Raw genomic sequence first — 18925 nt, forward strand, 5'->3', positions numbered from 1 at the left:
GGAAAGAAGGGAGTGTTTTTAGAAGCATTGTGGAGATCCAGGAATGAAACTGGCAAAAGTGTTAGCAACAGCTACCAGAGTCGGTGTTCCTTTTACTTTCTACATGACTGTACAGAAGTTTTAATGAGCTAAAGACTGTAATAAATCACTGAAAACCAATTTCTTCCTTTATTTTCCTCCCTCCGTTTTCCTTTTAGTGACCTTGTATGCTTCTGATGTTTTGTTGGTCTTCAGAATTTCAGTTGTCTTATGCTTACCTGTCTGGAGTTGGATATCTTTTGTTTAATCTATGCATGCTTTTCTTTGTCTTTTTTGGGCTCTTTAACTTCCTATTTTCCTTCAGTAGTAAGGTAAGAGTAACTCCATCATGATTCAATTGCAAAATAAATCAATGCATTTCTGAACTCTGTCTCAAAATCCTGTCAGCAGTGCTGAACTCTTTCATATTCTTTACAATTTCTGCCTAAAATATTTTAAGCCTAATTCTCATTTTTAGTATCGTCACAGTGCATAGCTGTAATTACATCATGAATCTTAAAGGGAACACTAATGGAACTTCACTAGCTTTAAACTGAAAGAGCTTTGTGTAGTGTCATTGATGTAAATGAACATCTAACTCTGTTCAGGTTCTGTATACAACACTCAGCAGACGCATTGCCAGATGCATGTTTTTAGATTTAACACCCTATTTCTTGGACCTTGTTTACAACTTAGTAGAAACCAGTAGTTAACACTAAGATGTTTCAAACATCCTTCCAACTTGAACTTCACACTGAATAATAGGAAAAAAAATGATCTTCTGAAGTTGAGCATATTTGGGCAGGAGGGAATGAAGTGCTGTATATCTGAAAAGGGTTCTGTAACTCTCTGTGGTTCTAAAGGTTTCTCAATTTATTTACTCATTAACATAATGGAGAGGTGCTCGTGATTTTCTTGTGTTCTGCTGCCAGATCGTTTTTTTATTTTAGCAAATTCTATATTAGAAAACATGCATTGTCCAGAGAAGGAGAAAATAGGAATAACAATGTTATCTATTGGTTCTGCGACCCAGGTGTCATTGAATTTAAAATTTTGAGGATGTTACAGGAAAAACATAATGGAGTTAGATTAAATTATAGGGGAAATGTATATGAGTTTCCAAGGAAAATTGACTTAAGTAACTGTTAAGATTGAACTCACAAGTCTGTTGCAGAAATGATTTTCTAAGTCAGAAAGACAAACTTTGGTTAGTATATGTGAAGTGAACCTTAATATTTTCCGCCTCTGGGCAGGAGTGGAGAGGTAAGAGTAGCAGCAGTAGGCCTAGCGATGCAGTAGTATCTTCTATGCTTAGGTGCCATTACAATAGGTGTTTTCTTTACTGTAGTAGAGCAAAAGTTTCTTGAATGTCTTTCGGTACTGTACTGCTCTGAGGCTGGCTCTGTCTTTGTCTCCCAACTAGAGACTAGATGTACAGTAACATCTTAAACAGAAGGCTTTTTCCACAATAGGTGTACCCCTGTTTGGCACTGGCAACATTGGTAATGTTAACTTTGCCAATGGTAAGTTATTCTATTAATATTCTGGGATTAAGAATGGGAATGTTTATTGTTACTTTAAAATCTCTGACTGACTCTATAAAACTTCTGTCCCTAGTATGTGTAATCTGGATATAAAATGGAGAACCTCAACTACATCATCTTGATGAAATTGAGGGCATACCTTCCCAAGAGCTGGATAGGTTGATTTCTACTGGGTGATGTGAACAGTCTTGTTTTAATCTACAGCTGTTTGGTGGTAGAGCCTTCAGCAGATCCAGAGAAGAGGCATTAAGTGCTACGTGATATAGAATTAAATTTTCAAATGTATATTGTGAGCATAGTAAGCTGTATGTCTGAGAAAAATATTTGCTTCTCTCATAGCAGCAAGCGGCAGGGTGTGTTTAAGCTATATTTCATGAAATGGTCTTCATCAGGAGTAGCAGCATGTACTTGAAGCTATATTTAGTAAAAATTTGAAAAGAGATTAGGAGTACTACATAGTCCTGAAGTCTGTGGCTGCTTCTGCCAACCTCTTCCCCATGCCCATTACCTTTATTGTTTTTCTAAGTACAGTAAAAATCTGTTTTGAGGAAATGATAGAGCTGGCATGGGGTTTGGAGAACCCGTAATTAATACTACACAATTAATGTTATTTCTAGGCACTTATGTAACTTTTAAATATATGGAGAAACTAAGACTCTCAGTCCTGCTTTTTGCTTAATTTTAATTACCTGTTTCTGTTCTGGGAGATATTGTCATACATAAAGCAGTGTTGCATGTCACAAGGTTTTCTAAGGCTCTGTTCACCTGCTCCAGCAGGCTTGGGTGAAATGGTAGTACCTGTACTTAGCAATTTCTTCGGTTTACAAGGGGGTATACCCAAATGGCAGCATCACAATATTGTGCCATAAAACTCTGCATTCTGGCATGCTTAGTCTTGACTTGAAGCTTGCGTGCCTGTTCTTGCGTTGGCATTAAGGCTGTGTACTATTAGAAACTGGTGCTGTCAATCACAGCTGCTTCAGCTTGTGTTCTTTTATTTAATCTTTTATGTAACCTACCAGGGATTACTGACGTCTCACTTGCTGTAATACAGGATTTTAAAAATACTTTTTTAATTGAAAAACAAATGAAAAAACCTCACTCTGCATGTTTTTCTCTTGGCTTGATTAGACTCTTTTTGTAGCAAGCAAACAAATATGCAGAGTATATGGTCACTCGTCATAAACATAGAATGGATGACAACTGCCTCAAATTCTGACAGCTGGAAACTGTGCTTTTCCACCACTCTTGTTCAGGTGCTCCATTTCCCAAACACACTTGACAATGTCATTCACCAGTGACCTCTGATGAAGCTTATGTTTCACAGGATGTTTGGGAAAGCCCTCTTACAGATGGACAGGACATTATAAACGTAGTAAGTTTAAGAAGTCAATTTGCTCAGTGGACAGAGATTATGATAGTATTAAAAGCAAAACTTTCCCTATTTCATTCATTGTCGTGAAGGCGGCTGAACTTAAAAGAATTGCTGATGAGCTCTTATTTTCCGAAGCAACCATGTGATAAACTGGCACACATGTGGAAACAGCTCTCTTGCCTAGAATAGTTAGCTCCGAGCTGATTGGGTTTTTGGGGAATAAAATATTGCAATTAGATAATTCTGTCAAAATGTTAGATACAAGCTTGGGGATAGTTTAAAAAAAATACACTATATCCAAAATGGAGAAACATTTTTTAACATTGAGGTAATCCCATCCTCCAGATCTTAAATGCAGGAAAACCAGAAAAAGAAGAGGAAAAAATGACTGTCCTGAAGGGAAGTATGGAAGAGCTTCCATATGAGAATTGGCTGAATAGATGAGGACTGTTGGTCCTGGGAAAGACACAGTGGGAGGAGATGGGTATGGTAAAGGTCAATACAGAGTTGAGCTCCTAGCGGAGGTAGCTGGGGAAGAGTCTGTTCACCATCTGCACAAGAAGTGGGGGAGATGAGGCGAAGCTAGCAGTTGACAAACTCTGACAAGAGGGGATATCCTTCAGAATCTGTGAATGCTGAGTTTGCGGCTGCAAAAGGTGCCTCAGCCAAGTTCATGGAAGAAAACTTAATTGAGGACTGTTAAATAGAAATGTACTGTGTCTGTGCTCCAGGGGTTCTCCAAGACACAAATTCCTGGAGCCTGATGGAGTATTTTGCAGAGTTTGCAGTCACTTTTTACAGTCTGTGGAGTGATCCGAGGACCTGGGTACATCCGCGTTTAAAGGCTTTATACATGAAGCAGTCAGAATTGCAAGCAGAAATTAGCAGGGCAGCAGAAGAGCTGCCTATGGATGTGTAATAAGCTAGTATTATACATCAGGTTGATGATGGGGTTCTTATGTATAGAGCTGTCTGCTGGGTGTTTATTGCAGTGCTCTGTAAGGACGTAGATGTGTTGAAGGTATTCATGTCATCTGAATTGCTTTTGGAGAAGCTAGCTGCAAAACACTTGAGCTATTAAACTTTATTCTTTAGGATGGGAGTTGTATCTTACTTGTATAGCCCTACTACAAAGGAACTGGAACCACCAGTTAGAATACAAAGATTGCATATAACAATTCATATAGTTATATATATGATCGGGCAACTTATTATGAAATGCTTCCATCTATAATCTGGTTTTGTAATAGAGGAGAAGAGTGAAAACTGGGGCTTTGTTGCTTAATCTCTAGACAGAAATATGTAGATGGGATAAAATTGCATCCAGCCCTGTGTTTAAACACTAGGTAGCATGATGCTTGGAAAATAACAGGAAGTGTTGTTATTAGTGGAAAATATGTGTATATATTAAATACGAACACCAGGAATAATATATGAATAAAATATGATTACCAGGAAAAGATGTATAACTTCAGGTTATAGTAAAGTTTCTTGTGCTTACAGCAGTGTTTTGAAGTTGCATATTTAAATAGGAACATCTTTAGAGTAATTTTGGAATTCCTGAATTGCAAAGAAATATGTTGCCAGCTCACAGGACTTGAAATGATTCAGTCTTTTTCAGCTATCTTCATATCCTTAAAATGTGCAGTAGCTCTCAGACAACCATTTTTCCCCTGTTTTTGCATAATTTTCTCCCTTCCATTCTTAACCCACAAATAATTTCAGAGGTCTCTATTGGTGTCATGACTTCTATTACTAAATGCTTGTAGTAAAAGACTGGATTTTTTTTTTTGCCTTCAACTTTAACCTGTTCTTCTGATGCCATTTTTTGTTTAGGTAGTTATGTGTCCAGGACTAAGTACTCCAACATAATTTGAGGGGTGGATAAATATGACTTTAGTTTCCCAAGTTGGTATTCCATAGTCTGATTTACAATAGAAGGACTAGCGTGAAAAAGCAAAGCATGGTAATACTAATTTATTAAGCTACTGGTCATAATCAACAGTCACAAGTTTTGAGATAATTGGGTTGGCTTAAAAACTACATAGTTCAAAAAGGATTTCAGCTGCCTCCAGTAGAAAGACATCTTGCTAAATGTTTGTGCCTTAAAGAGGAAAAGAAAAATGGTCACTAATTTCCTGTACCTGTCTACTGGGTGAGAAACAATGTTTTTCCCTCTTTTTAGTTGCAGACATTCCATACTGCTGCACCTTGCAGAGATGTTCAGGACTTGACTAATGGGGTTGCCATGGCGCAGGTACTTCACCAAATGTAAGTTGATACTTAAGTTCGAAGGAGAGGTATTTAATTTCTTGAGGTCTTTGTGTTTGACATGCATAGTTGCTTTCTGCTACCCAAAGGTTTTTTGTACAGTTAAAGTAGACAGAAACTTAGGGTAGACAGTTTATAGCAGAAGATAAAATATACCTTTATATTGTTGTTTTGGGGGTGATATAGTAGTTGAATAATAATGTGGTAGAATGGAGAAGGTGATGAGGAGGTATTCTAATACTGCAGTATTAAATTCATACTTAAGGATAGTTGGGCAAGAATGATATGATCTTTTTCACTTTTCCCATCAACACTATTTCCATGGATATCCATGCTTCAGGCAAGATGTTCCTCTTTAGAATGAGGAACTAAAAATTCAAAAGGCATGTCTTTGTGTTCTCTTCCTCTTGGGATTGCTCAGTTGATTTAGACTTAAGTTCTAGGATTTAAATGATAACTTACTATTTGTGTGGAAAAAAGAATCATAAAACTTCAATGGCAATTTTATTACTAAAAATAATAGTGGATTAATCAAAAGCAAAATCATTCCTATTTTATTGGTGTGATGACAAATGGTACTGGGTTGAGTGACACACTAGTTTTTAAATTTGCAATTACTTCAGAGGGTTGTAACTTGAGTTTTATTGAAGGAGTATCATGCTACAAGTTGTCATTGCAATTTTATTGTTGTTGTTGGCTCAGATAATAAAGGAGAAGTCTGAATTACAATCTCCTGCTCAAACTATATTTTTGATTACTAAGAAATTACTTAAAACAAACACCACCCCCACCCCCAAACAAAACAAAACAAAACAAACCCAAAAAAGCAAACCCAGAAACCCCCCTGTCTGCTTGAAAAGGTTTTAAATGTGCTGTGTAAAGACAGAGCTCATCCTTTTCCTGGGGCATGGCAAAAATTGATTTAGGATTGATTAGTGAAGATTCACTGAGGGTCACTTCCCATGTGTTTATGGTACTAGCCTGCCACAGGCTTTGGACAAACTTCTTTACAACCAAGTTGGTTGATATGCAAGTGGGGATAATAATTGTCTTTTATTAGGTGCTTTGAGACCAGTGAATAAGCAGTACGGTGTAAAAGTTAAGATGTTGTTAGATATGCTGTAATTGTACTGTTTGGCAGCTCAGTGTGTGTAAACAACTTGCTCAGCAACTCATCCTTATTTATGCTGGCAAAGTGGGAGTTATGCTGCCCAGGAGAACCAAAGACATTAAAAAAAAAATGAAATGCCAGTAGTTTAAAATGTTTTTTTTCTTGATAAGTGCCTTTGACGAATTGTAGCGAATATTGGAAGATCCAAATGTGCAAGAGTAGGTACCAAACTTAATGTCAGCACTAGTCAAAAGAGGATGTTTCTTTACATCATTATGATCACTTTGTCAGGTATAAAAATTCAGCATAACAAAGGCCTTCACATCCTTGTGTTCCTAGCTGTAGCTAGCTCAAGCATATACAGAAATTCTTCCTGCCCTGGAAGGTGGCGCCTTAATTCAGCCAGCAGGATGGAAATTTCCTGTGACATAGGTATAACTTGCAATCTCCAGGAATTCATGCCTTATTAGACACTGTAGTCAAACATTTGATGATTTAATGCTGGGAATCTGGTATCTTATTTAAGTGTGTGCTTACTGATGTTTAATCATTTAATTTTGTTTCAGAGATGTTGCTTGGTTTGATGCATCTTGGCTAAATCGCATTAAAGATGATGTTGGTGACAACTGGAGAATAAAGGTATTCAAAACTGAAGTTAGTGAAAGTTTGTGGGGTTGGATATCGTGTCTGTCCTGAGAGTAGCAGTCCAAAAACTACAGAATTAAGCTCAGCCTTTTTTAGGTTATTTTAAATGAACTTAACTGTCTGTTGATAGTTTAAGTGCCTTCTAGCATTGTTGCACGGGGATTTTCTGTTGCAATATTTCTCTTCCGCTGTCATTAATAGGGTTGTCTCGTAGAGCTGCTATGTAAACATTTTATTATAAATTATTATTTAATTTCAGCAAAATTAAGAATTTTAATAAAAGCCCGTAACCTTATCTTTCATGTACAACAATTAGTCCAGTAACCTGAAGAAGATACTGCAAGGAATTATGGACTACTACCATGAGGTATGGAAAAAGCAGCAATTTTTTTGTTGTTCTAATAATTCAATGTGATGATTGTTGTCCTTGTTCACCTAGCTTTTTTTTTCCTTGACGAAGTAATTTATTTTAAGGACTTTTTTGGCAGAAAGTATATAATAATTATCTGGTTAAGTGGGAGGTCTGGGTGAATATAAAATTAATTTGAGCAGGTGTATTTTAGAGAAGACTCTTGGAGTATAAGCTGGAAACCATATCTCTGTCATTGCCCAGGTGAATGTCATAAGGACTTGAGCTGCAGAATCCTGTTGACTTTTGTGTGTGCATTCATATTTGCTCTTGGCTAGTGAAGTTTTAATCCTTTTCTACAGAACAGATTCGGCAACCCTAGTCTAGGTTTTATGATAATCACTTTTGAGTTTAAAAAAAAAAAAAAAAACCAACCCAAAAAACCCCCCTGAATTTTCTATGGAGCTTGATTACAGTTATGTGATGGATATGGCATAGGAAAACTTGCCAGATGATCTTATGGCTTCCTGGGCTTAGTTGTGATATCACGTGCCAAGCCCTTTCTTATCGCCAGGGCTGAGGCGCTCTGGCAAGCCCAGAAGTAGAACTTCTTTAAGCTTATGAGGAATGCTTTGAAGGATTAAGGAGCAACTGAATCTGGAAGCATTTTTAAGTATCTTCTTTTTTTTTTTTTTTTTTTTTTTTAATATGTGGGTAGAATAAATCAATTCTCTTATATTTGAGGTCTAGCCCAAGAACTTTTAACTTACTACTGTCACTTTTTCTTGTATAAATGGTTGGTTAACTAACCCCCCAGTTAATAGACTTGAAAAAATTGTGGTTTTGCCAGAACAATTTTATAGAACTCTTACTAAAGTGCGTAACTTCATTGCACTAAATAATTGCTAGGTGTTTTGCATATAGTTTTTAATGCCGTCTACTTTAGATTAAATTTAGGTCTATTCAGAGAAAAATCTGAGGTGCCAAGTATGGTAAAGGTCATTGGCTAGCAGTGGATTGAGTACCCCTTCCACCAAACACACATCCACACTGAGGGATGGAGACAGACATTTGGAACAGTCTCTACTGGCCCAGGAGAGGCACAGTGCATGGCATCTGGATTTCATGTATGAAGCCCTCTAACAAATGAGTTAAGAACATCTGCTTTATCTAGGCCTCTTCAGATTTCCTAATCTGATACTGCTACCTATGTGTTCTCTCATAAGCCAGTATTTTTAGTGTGTATCTCCATGTTTAATGTTTAAAATCTTTCCCTTCCATAAGTTTTATGGTAACAAACTTATTAATAGACCATTTTCTTTGGATGGCTTACTGAGTCCAGATTTCTTACATGATACCAGATTTTCCTGTTGTACAGAAGTGGGAGTCTGCTTTCTCTCTTCCTTTTTTTTTTTTTTTGCAGTTCTTGGGTCAGCAGATTTCAGAAGAGCTTATTCCGGACTTAAACCAGATATCTGAGAACTCGGATCCCACTGAACTGGGCAGGCTTCTGCAGCTTATTTTAGGTTGTGCAGTTAACTGTGAAAGGAAACAAGGTACACACTACCTTAACCTGTTCAACAAACAGCAGACTGCCTGAGGTGATTGTTAAGGTGGAAGAGATGTAGAAACTTTTCTTTCTTATATATCAAAAAGTCTCTATTGTTAATATGTTGCATGCCTATTCTGAAACTGGAGTTCACTTAAAAGCAGAAAATCTATGGGAAACTTACGTGAATAAAACTCAAACTTGGCTCAGGGTAGGTTTGAAAAAAATAGTCTGAAGTGTGTGTGGATTATTCATACTTGTTAAAATATGTACCAAGACCTAAAACTTACTGTTCAAATGCAAATCAAGCAAATTTAAATTAAAACCTTATATTAGAAATTGCCTTTTGTTTATCTGCAGAGGCTCAAGACTGAATTAGTTGAGCTTTCTCTCCCCTTACCAGAGCTACTGCTCAGTGCTCTGATGGCTAAGGAATCCTCAACATGATTCTGTTAGTAGAATAGGTGCGATTCGTAGGTAGTCTGAAATGACATCAAAGAATAGAATAGAATCATTTAGGTTGGAAAAGATCTTTAAGATCATTGAGTCCAACCATAAACCTAACACTGCCAAGTCCACCACTAAACCGAGTCCCTAAGCACCACATCTAGACGTCTTTTAAATACCTTCAGGGATGGTGACTCAACCACTTCCCTGGGCAGCCTGTTCCAATACTTTCAGTGGAGAAATTTTTCCAAATTGGATTCCTAATATCCAATCTAAACCTCCCCTGGCACAACTTGAGGCTGTTTCCTCTCATCCTATCACTTGCTACTTGGGAAAAGAGACCGACATCCACCTTGCTACAACCTCCTTTCAGGTAGTTGTAGAGGGCGATGAGGTCTCCCCTCAGCCTCCTTTTCTCCAGGCTAAACAACCCCAGTTCCCTCAGCCGCTCCTCATAAGACTTGTTCTCCAGACCCTTCACCAGCTTCATTGCCCTTCTCTGGACACGCTCCAGCACCTCAATATCTGTCTTGTAGTGAGGGGCCCAAAACTGAACACAGTATTCGAGGTGCGGCCTCACCAATGCCAAGTACAGGGGCACGATCACTTCCCTAGTCCTGCTGGCCACACTATTTCTGATACAAGCCAGGATGCCATTGGCCTTCTAGGTCCTTTTCTGCCGGGCAGCTTTCCAGCCACTCTTCCCTAACCCTGTAGCATTGCATGGGGTTGTTGTGACCCCATTCAGCCTTGTTGAACCTCGTACAAGTGGCCTCAGCCCATCGGTCCAGCCTGTCCAGGTCCCTCTGCAGAGCCTTCTTACCCTCAGGCAGATCAACACTCCCGTCCAGCTTGGTGTCGTCTGCAAACTTACTGAGGGTGCACTCGATCCCCTCGTCCAGATCATTGATAAAGATATTGAACAGAACTGGCCCCAATACTGAGTCCTGGGGAACACCGCTCGTGACCGGCCGCCAACTGGATTGAACTCCATTCACCACAACTCTCTGGGCCCGGCCATCCAGCCAGGTTTTTACCCAGCGAAGAGTATGCCTGTCCAAGCCATAAGCAGCCAGCACGTTCATAAAGAGTGGAAAGTAAGCGTCAGGGTGCACTGGGAATGAAGATGCTACCAATTACTTTTTTTCATTAAGTTTTATTTATTAACACAGTTGCAAGCTTGTTGACTCTTACGTATGAAAAACGAACCATGGAAATACAGATGTCTTAGACTTTCCTTGCTTTATTATGCATAGTATAAATTTGTTCACTTAAGGATAAGAGATTATAATCTTTTATCTACCATATTACTGGATAATAATGTTGTTGGTTAATGGTAGTGCTCTGTATAAAAAGACCACTACCTGTTTTGAAGCAGCTTTATAGAGAATAGTTTCTTCTGGATCTTTCTGCAAACAGTATGTCATGTTACTTAAGCCATTAAGATGAACATTGTCATGAGTCACTGCAAATTCTTTTTCACAGAACACATACAGAATATCATGACCCTTGAAGAGTCTGTTCAACATGTTGTCATGACTGCCATTCAAGAGGTAAGTAATAATTCATAGCCTAATGCTGTCAGTTGAGAAGTCCAAATATCCATTTGTTGATCTTCGTGAATTCTTTCATCCAAGCAAAGGGCCGGGAAGAGTTTAAGTACTTCCCTAAATTATCTGGGAGGATCAGGACTGAGAGGCCCCAGACCCCAACCAAGGGGTTTTGATTTTAGTCTCGTATGCCCAAACATACAACTTGTGGAGTCAATAAATGCTTAAGATTTCCTGTTTCACACAAGAAATGTATCTCGTTGCCAACTGCTGATTATACTGGAGTCAGGTTCTGAAATTTCTGTCCCAGTGCTGTAGTCTTGGACCCAAAGTTTAGCTGATCGTAGCTGTTTGTGAGGCTACATTGTTCTGACAGACCATTCCAGCATCTGATTTACAAACTCCCAGCTGCATCTGTTCTATTCTTGCCATGGTGTGCTCCCCCGCTACCTTAATTTGTTCTTAGTTGGATCATCTTAGTGATCCAGCTCACAGCTTAGCTTTACAGTCACTCACATCTGTGAGCTTCAGGACTGTGAAGCAGAGTGTGAAGGGAGGCAAAAACTAAATGACAACTTTGAAGAAAATGTAATGTGTAATTGCATCCTCATCAAGGTAACAGTGGAGTTGGTAGTAGGCTTTAGAACTTAGATTTAAGTTGACTATATAGTCTTTAAAGCTGTGTCCCCTATTGGGAGAAATAAATCCATAAACCTATTGCTTGTTGTATTCTGACTAATCAAACTTTCTTTTTGAAGAAGGTCTAGAAACAATACTGTAATTCTTGAGTAAGAAGTAAAGCCCGTTAATTGTTGACAAACATACTGTGTACATCTTTGTACTGGAGATCAGTGAGAGCTATGTTAATGTTCCCATTGTTTGCTTAATGGCAATTAACGCGACACAAAGAAGTGTGATAGCTGTTAAATTAATTGAGTGAAATCCCATCCTCTGGTTCACTGCATTTTAAATTGACCAGGGGGTAGCAATAACTTCAACAGATAGCAGTAACATCTTATTGGATGAATCTGTGAACTTGGTTCATTTGGTGAGGGCGGAGGTAAAAAAAAGTCATCTTATTCTAGATTTGTTTAAATCCTTTACCAACCATGAGGTGGTTTTTTTTATTATTATTAATCTGTTTTGATATATTGAAGGGATGCAAGGACACAGTGGAAAATACAATTGGTACTCAGTAGACAGTGAGCTTAAAGATATTTAACCTCTAATCTAACCTTCTTTTCCTGTGGCCTCTTTCTGTAGCTCATGAGCAAGGAGATAACGGGTCCTTCCACAAGTGATGCATCAAGTGAAATGGAACAGCAGGTAACTGCCTAATATTTGTTGCTTTTGTAGGTCAAGCCTGAACAATAAGTTGGTATCTTGCCATCTCTTAAATGAAGACAGCTGCTCTTCCCCTCCAATTCTAAAAGTTAAAAAAAAAAAACAACCTCAACAAAAATTGCACTCTTTTGTCTTCTATCTGCACAAACTGCTTGGTCTGTTTTCCACTCAGAGCTGATTTGATTAAACCATACTGGTTCACAAAGGGCAGAGCAACATACTGATGTAGGCAGAGAATATACAGTAAAGTAATGCTATTTTTCAGCGCTAATTAAGTGAAAAGTTATGTGCTATTTTATAGCTTCTTTAAAAAAAACCACAAACAAACAGCAACTGCTATGTCATCTTCCTGGATGGGGTAAAACCGGCCAATGCAAACCTACATTGCGAGAAGAGCTAGGGGTACATCAAGGCTCAGCCATGTCAGGCTAAACACTTCAGGTTATTTTTAAGGGGTCACGAAAATTCTTGGTAACCTGAACACTGCAAGGTGTTGCACATAAAATGAAGTTGTCTTTAAAAGTACCTGCCCATAAAGGAGCATCACTCTTTCTATTCTGAGATGAAGGGCATTTGATTTAACAGGCAGGGATTTTGAAATTGTGACAACATGAATGCTCCTGTGTTTGGTTTTGTTACGCTTTTAGCCTAAGTTGTTGTGTTGAATCTGGATGTTACTGTGAGTTTCAATAATTTACTTACTACATGTGGTAGTAATTTAAAATGCAGGTGAAATGAACAGAGATCTTGATCTAACAGTGTATATATAGGTTTCTGTGTCAGTGTACCTAACATCCTTCTTAAACAATTGGTATAAGCAATGGAGACGTTTTGGAAGCTAGAACTGTGAGTACTTTAGATATGGGCCGGAATGATCTTATTTTTTATTTTTTAAAAGCTTAAAAAAGCTTTGGAAGATCTTCAGGAAGCACTAGCGGAAAAAGAAGAGTTGGCACAAAGATGTCAAGAGCTAGATTTACAGGTAAGAAACACCATGTCACTTATTTCTTTAATATGTAGTGGTGCTGCTGTTAAGATGCAGAAATTCTGAACAGCAAAGTGAATTTTGCATTTATTTATGTTTCTATGAGAATTCTTAGCTGTTTGTGGGGGGAAAAGCAATCATTCTGTACTTCAAAATGCAATTACTGGAAATAGTTTCTGATGGAAGTGTAAGCTGAGCTCCTGTGCCAACTATTAACTCAAAGATTGGTTGGTCTGCTAGCTTTTATGTTTACCCTTAGTAGCAGGTAGCCATCAGAACAATGTTATCATGCCCATTTCATTTTTAGTCACTGCTTCCTCTAGTCTTCTGAACTGTGTCCAAAAAATCCAGTTCATGTAATAATCAGTCATTAGATTTAATAGTAGGAAAATGATGCTGTTTTCAATAGGAGTTGATGGAAAAACTAAAATTTGAAATTTATCTAAAATTTACTAACTTTTTCTTGAACACAGTTGCAACATGGGGGATATTTCAGGAAATAAAAATCATGGAAACTAATAGATCCTTTCAAACCACACTGATAATAGGCCTACTTTTTGTTTTTAATGGATATGGAAGTTAATCAAATCACTCTTTAGAAAAAGGAGAGAGGGCTTCATAACAATAAACAGGAACTTGCATTTCAATCAACTTTTTAAAGAAAAAAGAAAAAAAATCCATTTGTTAGCCCTAAGTCTGATTCCTCTTTTATGACACTATAATCTGAGAATAGAAAGAGGTTTATCTGGTAAGGCAGTTCAACTCAGATTTCATTCTGTACAAAGGGAACATTTGGGTGGCATCTTCTTATTGGAGCCAGAGTGCTATACTGGCTGTATTAGTCTCTGAAAAAAAAAACCCCACAAAACCAGAGGCCAGTTTCACATTTCTTACCGGTAATGACTACTGAAAAAGTAGAATACATTATATATAAAGTAGCTCATAGCTAATTGCCATGCCCAGGAAGCTGTTGGTAGAACTGAATTGATATTTCATTGCCTGTTTTCTTGAGGCAGTAGTAAGTAAGGCTTCCTAGTGAAAGCAGAGATATAAAAATGCTTGTGAGCAGAATCTGCAGGAGAAAATGATTTCTTTTAAATGGGCAAGAGGATTGATTTGACAGCTGAACTCAGACTACAGTTGATAAACTTCAAAAAGTGTGTTCACTGTTCAAAAGCTCTCGCTTGTAGCGGTGCTGGGATAACAATTTACTTGCTTCCGTTAGGAGACTTGGTATGTCTCACTAGAGAAGTCCCAGGCTTTGTCCTGTCTCCCACAAACTTCTCTTTCGAGATTTCTCTATTAATTAATGATAGGTTACACAAAGCCAATTGCTCATAACATAGCATGGGCCAGGTGAAGGCATGAAAAGTGTTCGAGGGAAAGGTACTGCTGAGTACAAACAGATGAGTTAATGACACCATAGCTCTTTAATGCTGGGACGTGTTTTTTAAATATCTCTTCATAATTTGTGTTGACTTTGACACCACTTCTGTTACACTGAAATAATAGAAAAGAAGAAGAGAAAGCTATCAGAAAGGAACTGAGAAAAGATGAAAAACTTGCTCCGAGTTGTATGAAAGTTTTTTGTTTTTTGTTTTTTAAAGTCCAAGACATTATCCGCTTAGCGTGAATGTTGTGCATGTTTAAGGAGTGGCTGAACCTTGAACAGGAAGGAAGTATTATGCTGAGCAAGGCTCAGATATGCTCTCTACTCACAGGTGTTTGTGTGTGCATGTATATAGTAAAGTGACATCTGGTATGTAAAAAGGAGTGAACCTAGAAAGCCAGGACCTAATGAAGTGGTAGATTAGTTGCTGTTTTGTTTCGTACATCTGTTTGATAGACTTGTAAATTATGATCACAAACAAATGGTTTCTTAATATTGCATACTGTAGGTTATATCTGATGTTTAATCTAATAATGTCACCATATGTTTTTTTAATTTTATTTATTTGAAGCCATAATATTGACTGATGCTTCTCATTTAAACTAATTCTTAATAAATTCACTTGTAAGGTCTCAGTCTTCCTTGATATTTTCCAAGAGTTTAAGAAAGGTAGGTTTTCTTTATGATTCAGGAAAACATAACCCAAAAAGCATATTGTCCCTGTTTAAATGCCAGTTAACTAACACATGCTACATGCTCTTATGTTTGACAGGATGTTAAAATTAACACAACAGCTTTCACTAGAAAAACTTTAAAGGTTCTATCCTCTTAATCCTTCCCCATTTTATGGCTGTTAATATACTCACCGTTTCAATAAAGTGTTGTATTCTCATTTGCTTAGCTGTGAACACTTTCAATATCAAACTTGTTTGATTGTTGCAAAAAATGCATGCTCTATATGAAGCTGTCTAGGTTTTTTTCTTTTGTGTGTGTGCTTACTAGCTTATGGCACCTGAAACCGCTTCTTGCGCAACCATTCACTGCTGAGCGCACGGCAGTACTGTGTTAGTGTGCTAGCCAGTGCCATCCTGCTTTTTATTGTTAAGTACAAGCAAGATGGAGAGTACCTTTACACTAGTACTTAAAGTTTTTTGTATGGCGTCCATGGTATCCTTTTTAATGGAAGTACCAGTTTCTCTCTGTATCACATTGTCTGCCTTTACCATGGTTTCAGTTACAAAAATTTGTCTTTTTTTAGAGGGACTTTTCCTTTAGTGCTTCATAACTGTCATACACTAAAGCATCTGTATGCTCAAGTATGCTATGTAAATTACGTTCTAAAATTTCTAAACGCTCAACCTTTCTCGTAAACTAATTTGGTGACATACTGCTGTCTTGCTTCAGTTCTTTCCAGTTGGACAGGTCTTAAAATGTTGATGCTGTTTTATCTGCACTAGGTGGCTGCCCTCCAGGATGAAAAAAACAGCTTGATGTCAGAAAATGAGATTATGAATGACAGGCTAGAGCAATTAGATGACTCTCTTGATGATCCAAATACTGTGGTTGCAAAAAAGTATTTTCATGCACAGTTGCAGCTGGAACAACTGCAAGAAGAAAACTTCAGGTATGAAATGATTTCTCTCAAAAATCCCCCGCTTATCATGTCAAATATATCCTGAGAATTTCTGGTACTCTTTCAGGATTTTCCATCTCAATTTCTTTTGCTATAAAAGCTTTCTAGTACTGTATAAACGTATTTTAAAGACAGTCCTTACCTTTAAAAAGAAAAAGAAACTGTTACTTGTTGTAGAAAATAATTACTTTGTAATTGCCATATTGTAGCCATTTGACACTTCGAAAAAGGTGATGGAAGACAGAAAATGCCTGCCGAAGTGATTTGTGTGTAAACAAAAAACCCCTAACGCCCCCCCAAACTACCATATCTCTTCACTGTACTGATTTCTTTTATGTATTAATCTTTCTCCGTGTGATCCCTATGGGGTAAAAAAATCACTTTTCATGTGATCCCTTGATATTGATATGGTAAATTTGCAGTATACAATCCATTAGATCTAACAGGTAGACAATAAAATGTTCCATGCTTACAGTAGCATTTTTCTGGCTACTTAAATCAACAGGTTTCCTTTGTCTTATTTATTTTTAGTAGTTCTAGCACTAAATGAAAAATGTGTAATAACGAGTTCTTAACAGAGTTCCTGTTTTTGATCTGTTAGGCTTGAAGCTGCAAAAGATGATTATCGTGTCCATTGTGAAGACCTAGAAAAACAATTGATTGAACTGCAACATAGAAACAATGAACTAACCTCTTTGGCAGAAGAATCTAGAGCCTTGAAAGATGAAAATGATATTCTTAGGTATGTAATAGAGAGTGCTCCCCACACACACGTTAGGAGGATTTAATGACTAAATCCAAGGCTTTGAATTTAACAAGATTTTTTTCTGAGGCATTACTTCTGCAGATAGATCTTATCTGAATGAGATCTAAAATAAATGTTGGAAAAGGGCCCTTTGACAAAGCAGAGATGGAGTGCAAGCTTTCAGGCATAGCCTCTATTGTTTGCGTAAGAATAGCAACATGGAATGTTTCTGTGAAGCAGGATTAATGAATACAGAAATTATTATTCTTCATGTGGGATGGAAGGCTGAAGTTCTGCAAGAATTAAGAAAATTTTAGGGGGTGTGTGCATTGTTATTAAGGGGACATTTGTGTTGGCAAGAGGCTGCCTTTTCTGATGTAGAAAAGCATATACGCAGCTAGAACTTCAGCATTCTAGGCTAGATTTAGGTTAGGAAGATGATTAACAAAATGAAGATGAAATACACAATAACCTTGATTAGAATTTAACATAACATTCCAGCTTGTGTAAACTAAATACCAGACCACCCAAGAAATATCCAAAGCAAATCATATTGCAAAAGCAGGTTTGCTGTTCATAAAATAGTATGAATAAAATATGGAAAGAAAAGTGGTTTCAGGTGTTTAACTTATACTGGTTCTCAAATAACATCTGAAACAAATCTTAACTATAGATTTTCTTCCATAATTTTCTTGTACTAGCTTCTAGTGATATAAGATGGCAGATACTAAACACAGATATTAAAATTAATTTGTGTATTTATGATCTAAATGTTTCCTTACCATGTAGATTTTTGTTAATGATCAGCTGGTAATTCTTGGTCATATCTGCTAATGATCATTTTCATAGTGCAATTCGTTCTAATTATGTATAACCCCGCAATAAGAACATCTGCGTGTTTTTCCTTACCAGGTACCAGTACTTTGAGATGACTACCTAGCACAGGATGTTGTGGTGCATTTACATTGCACCCCACAGAATTCCCTAGAGATATTTGACATACTATACTAACGTTTGCTTGTACTTCAGGCATATGACTGTCAGTCTTACTCCCACTTAAACCCTGTGGTGATTTCAATTTTTATAAGCAAGCTTTGCATAATGCAAGTTTGCATTGATTATGCATTTAAAAATAAAGCAGCAAGATTTAACTCTGCTGTTAAGCACGTTGCATCTCTCTTTGAAAATAGCTTGAATGTACATGAAAGCAGAATTTGACTTTTTTTTAATCTTTTGAAGAAACATACTCTTTCTTCTAATTCCTGTTTATACTTTAAGGACTACTGCAGACAAGGCAAGTAAGCTGGAATCAACTGTTGAAGTGTATCGTAAAAAGCTACAGGGTCTGAATGACTTCCGCAGACAAGTCAAATCTCTGCAGGAAACCAACATGATGTATATGCACAATACAGTCAGTCTGGAGGATGAACTGAAGAAAGCCAATGCAGCACGTGCCCAGCTAGAAACCTACAAGAGACAGGTAAGGTTGAATCTGTACTTAAGATGTTACTTTTTCCTCAGATAGTCATCTTGCCTAAATAAAATTATTTCAATTATGTTTTAATGAAAAAAAATTGAACAGCTTAATTTAACAGCCCATAGGCTTAACCTGTATTGTCCCCTTAGAATTTCTTATTTGTGAAAACTCCTTCATACTCTGCCATTCACTTCCTGGTTTTCCCTGTTTATTAAACTAGCAGGCTTAACTGTAGTTGCCCCCTCAACTGACTGGTTGTCCATGGTTTGCAGGCTTTTCTTCTTTAGTTTAACTGAGGTAATTTGTGTGCCTGGGAGAGGTTGTTCAGCTATTACTGAGATCACTTATGTAATATTCTTAACTTTCTTAATGGAAATTTATTTTTAACCGTAGAAGTTTTATTTCAATTTCACTTATTTCAGTAGTAATTAAGAGATGCAGGAGTTAAATATTTAAAGAAAGCCCCAAAAGGCAAAACAAAAAAAACAGCAA

General features: G+C 37.3%; 1 protein-coding gene across 1 annotated transcript in view; it reads left to right on the top strand.

Annotated features, from left to right (window-relative positions):
- The first annotated feature begins 5056 nt into the window (after window positions 1-5056).
- The window catches only part of HOOK1 (hook microtubule-tethering protein 1), a 24440-nt gene continuing 10571 nt past the window's right edge, over window positions 5057-18925 (top strand). Inside the window, exons 1-10 of the mRNA XM_009319807.1 lie at window positions 5057-5208; window positions 6886-6958; window positions 7281-7331; window positions 8737-8869; window positions 10795-10862; window positions 12123-12185; window positions 13102-13185; window positions 16036-16202; window positions 16813-16953; window positions 18235-18436. Coding sequence (XP_009318082.1) covers window positions 5186-5208; window positions 6886-6958; window positions 7281-7331; window positions 8737-8869; window positions 10795-10862; window positions 12123-12185; window positions 13102-13185; window positions 16036-16202; window positions 16813-16953; window positions 18235-18436 — 1005 coding nt within the window. The 5' untranslated portion in view covers window positions 5057-5185. The remainder of the gene's footprint in view (window positions 5209-6885; window positions 6959-7280; window positions 7332-8736; window positions 8870-10794; window positions 10863-12122; window positions 12186-13101; window positions 13186-16035; window positions 16203-16812; window positions 16954-18234; window positions 18437-18925) is intronic.

Source organism: Pygoscelis adeliae, unplaced genomic scaffold, assembly GCF_000699105.1.
Source record: "Pygoscelis adeliae isolate BGI_AS28 unplaced genomic scaffold, ASM69910v1 Scaffold181, whole genome shotgun sequence".
NCBI lineage: Eukaryota > Metazoa > Chordata > Aves > Sphenisciformes > Spheniscidae > Pygoscelis > Pygoscelis adeliae.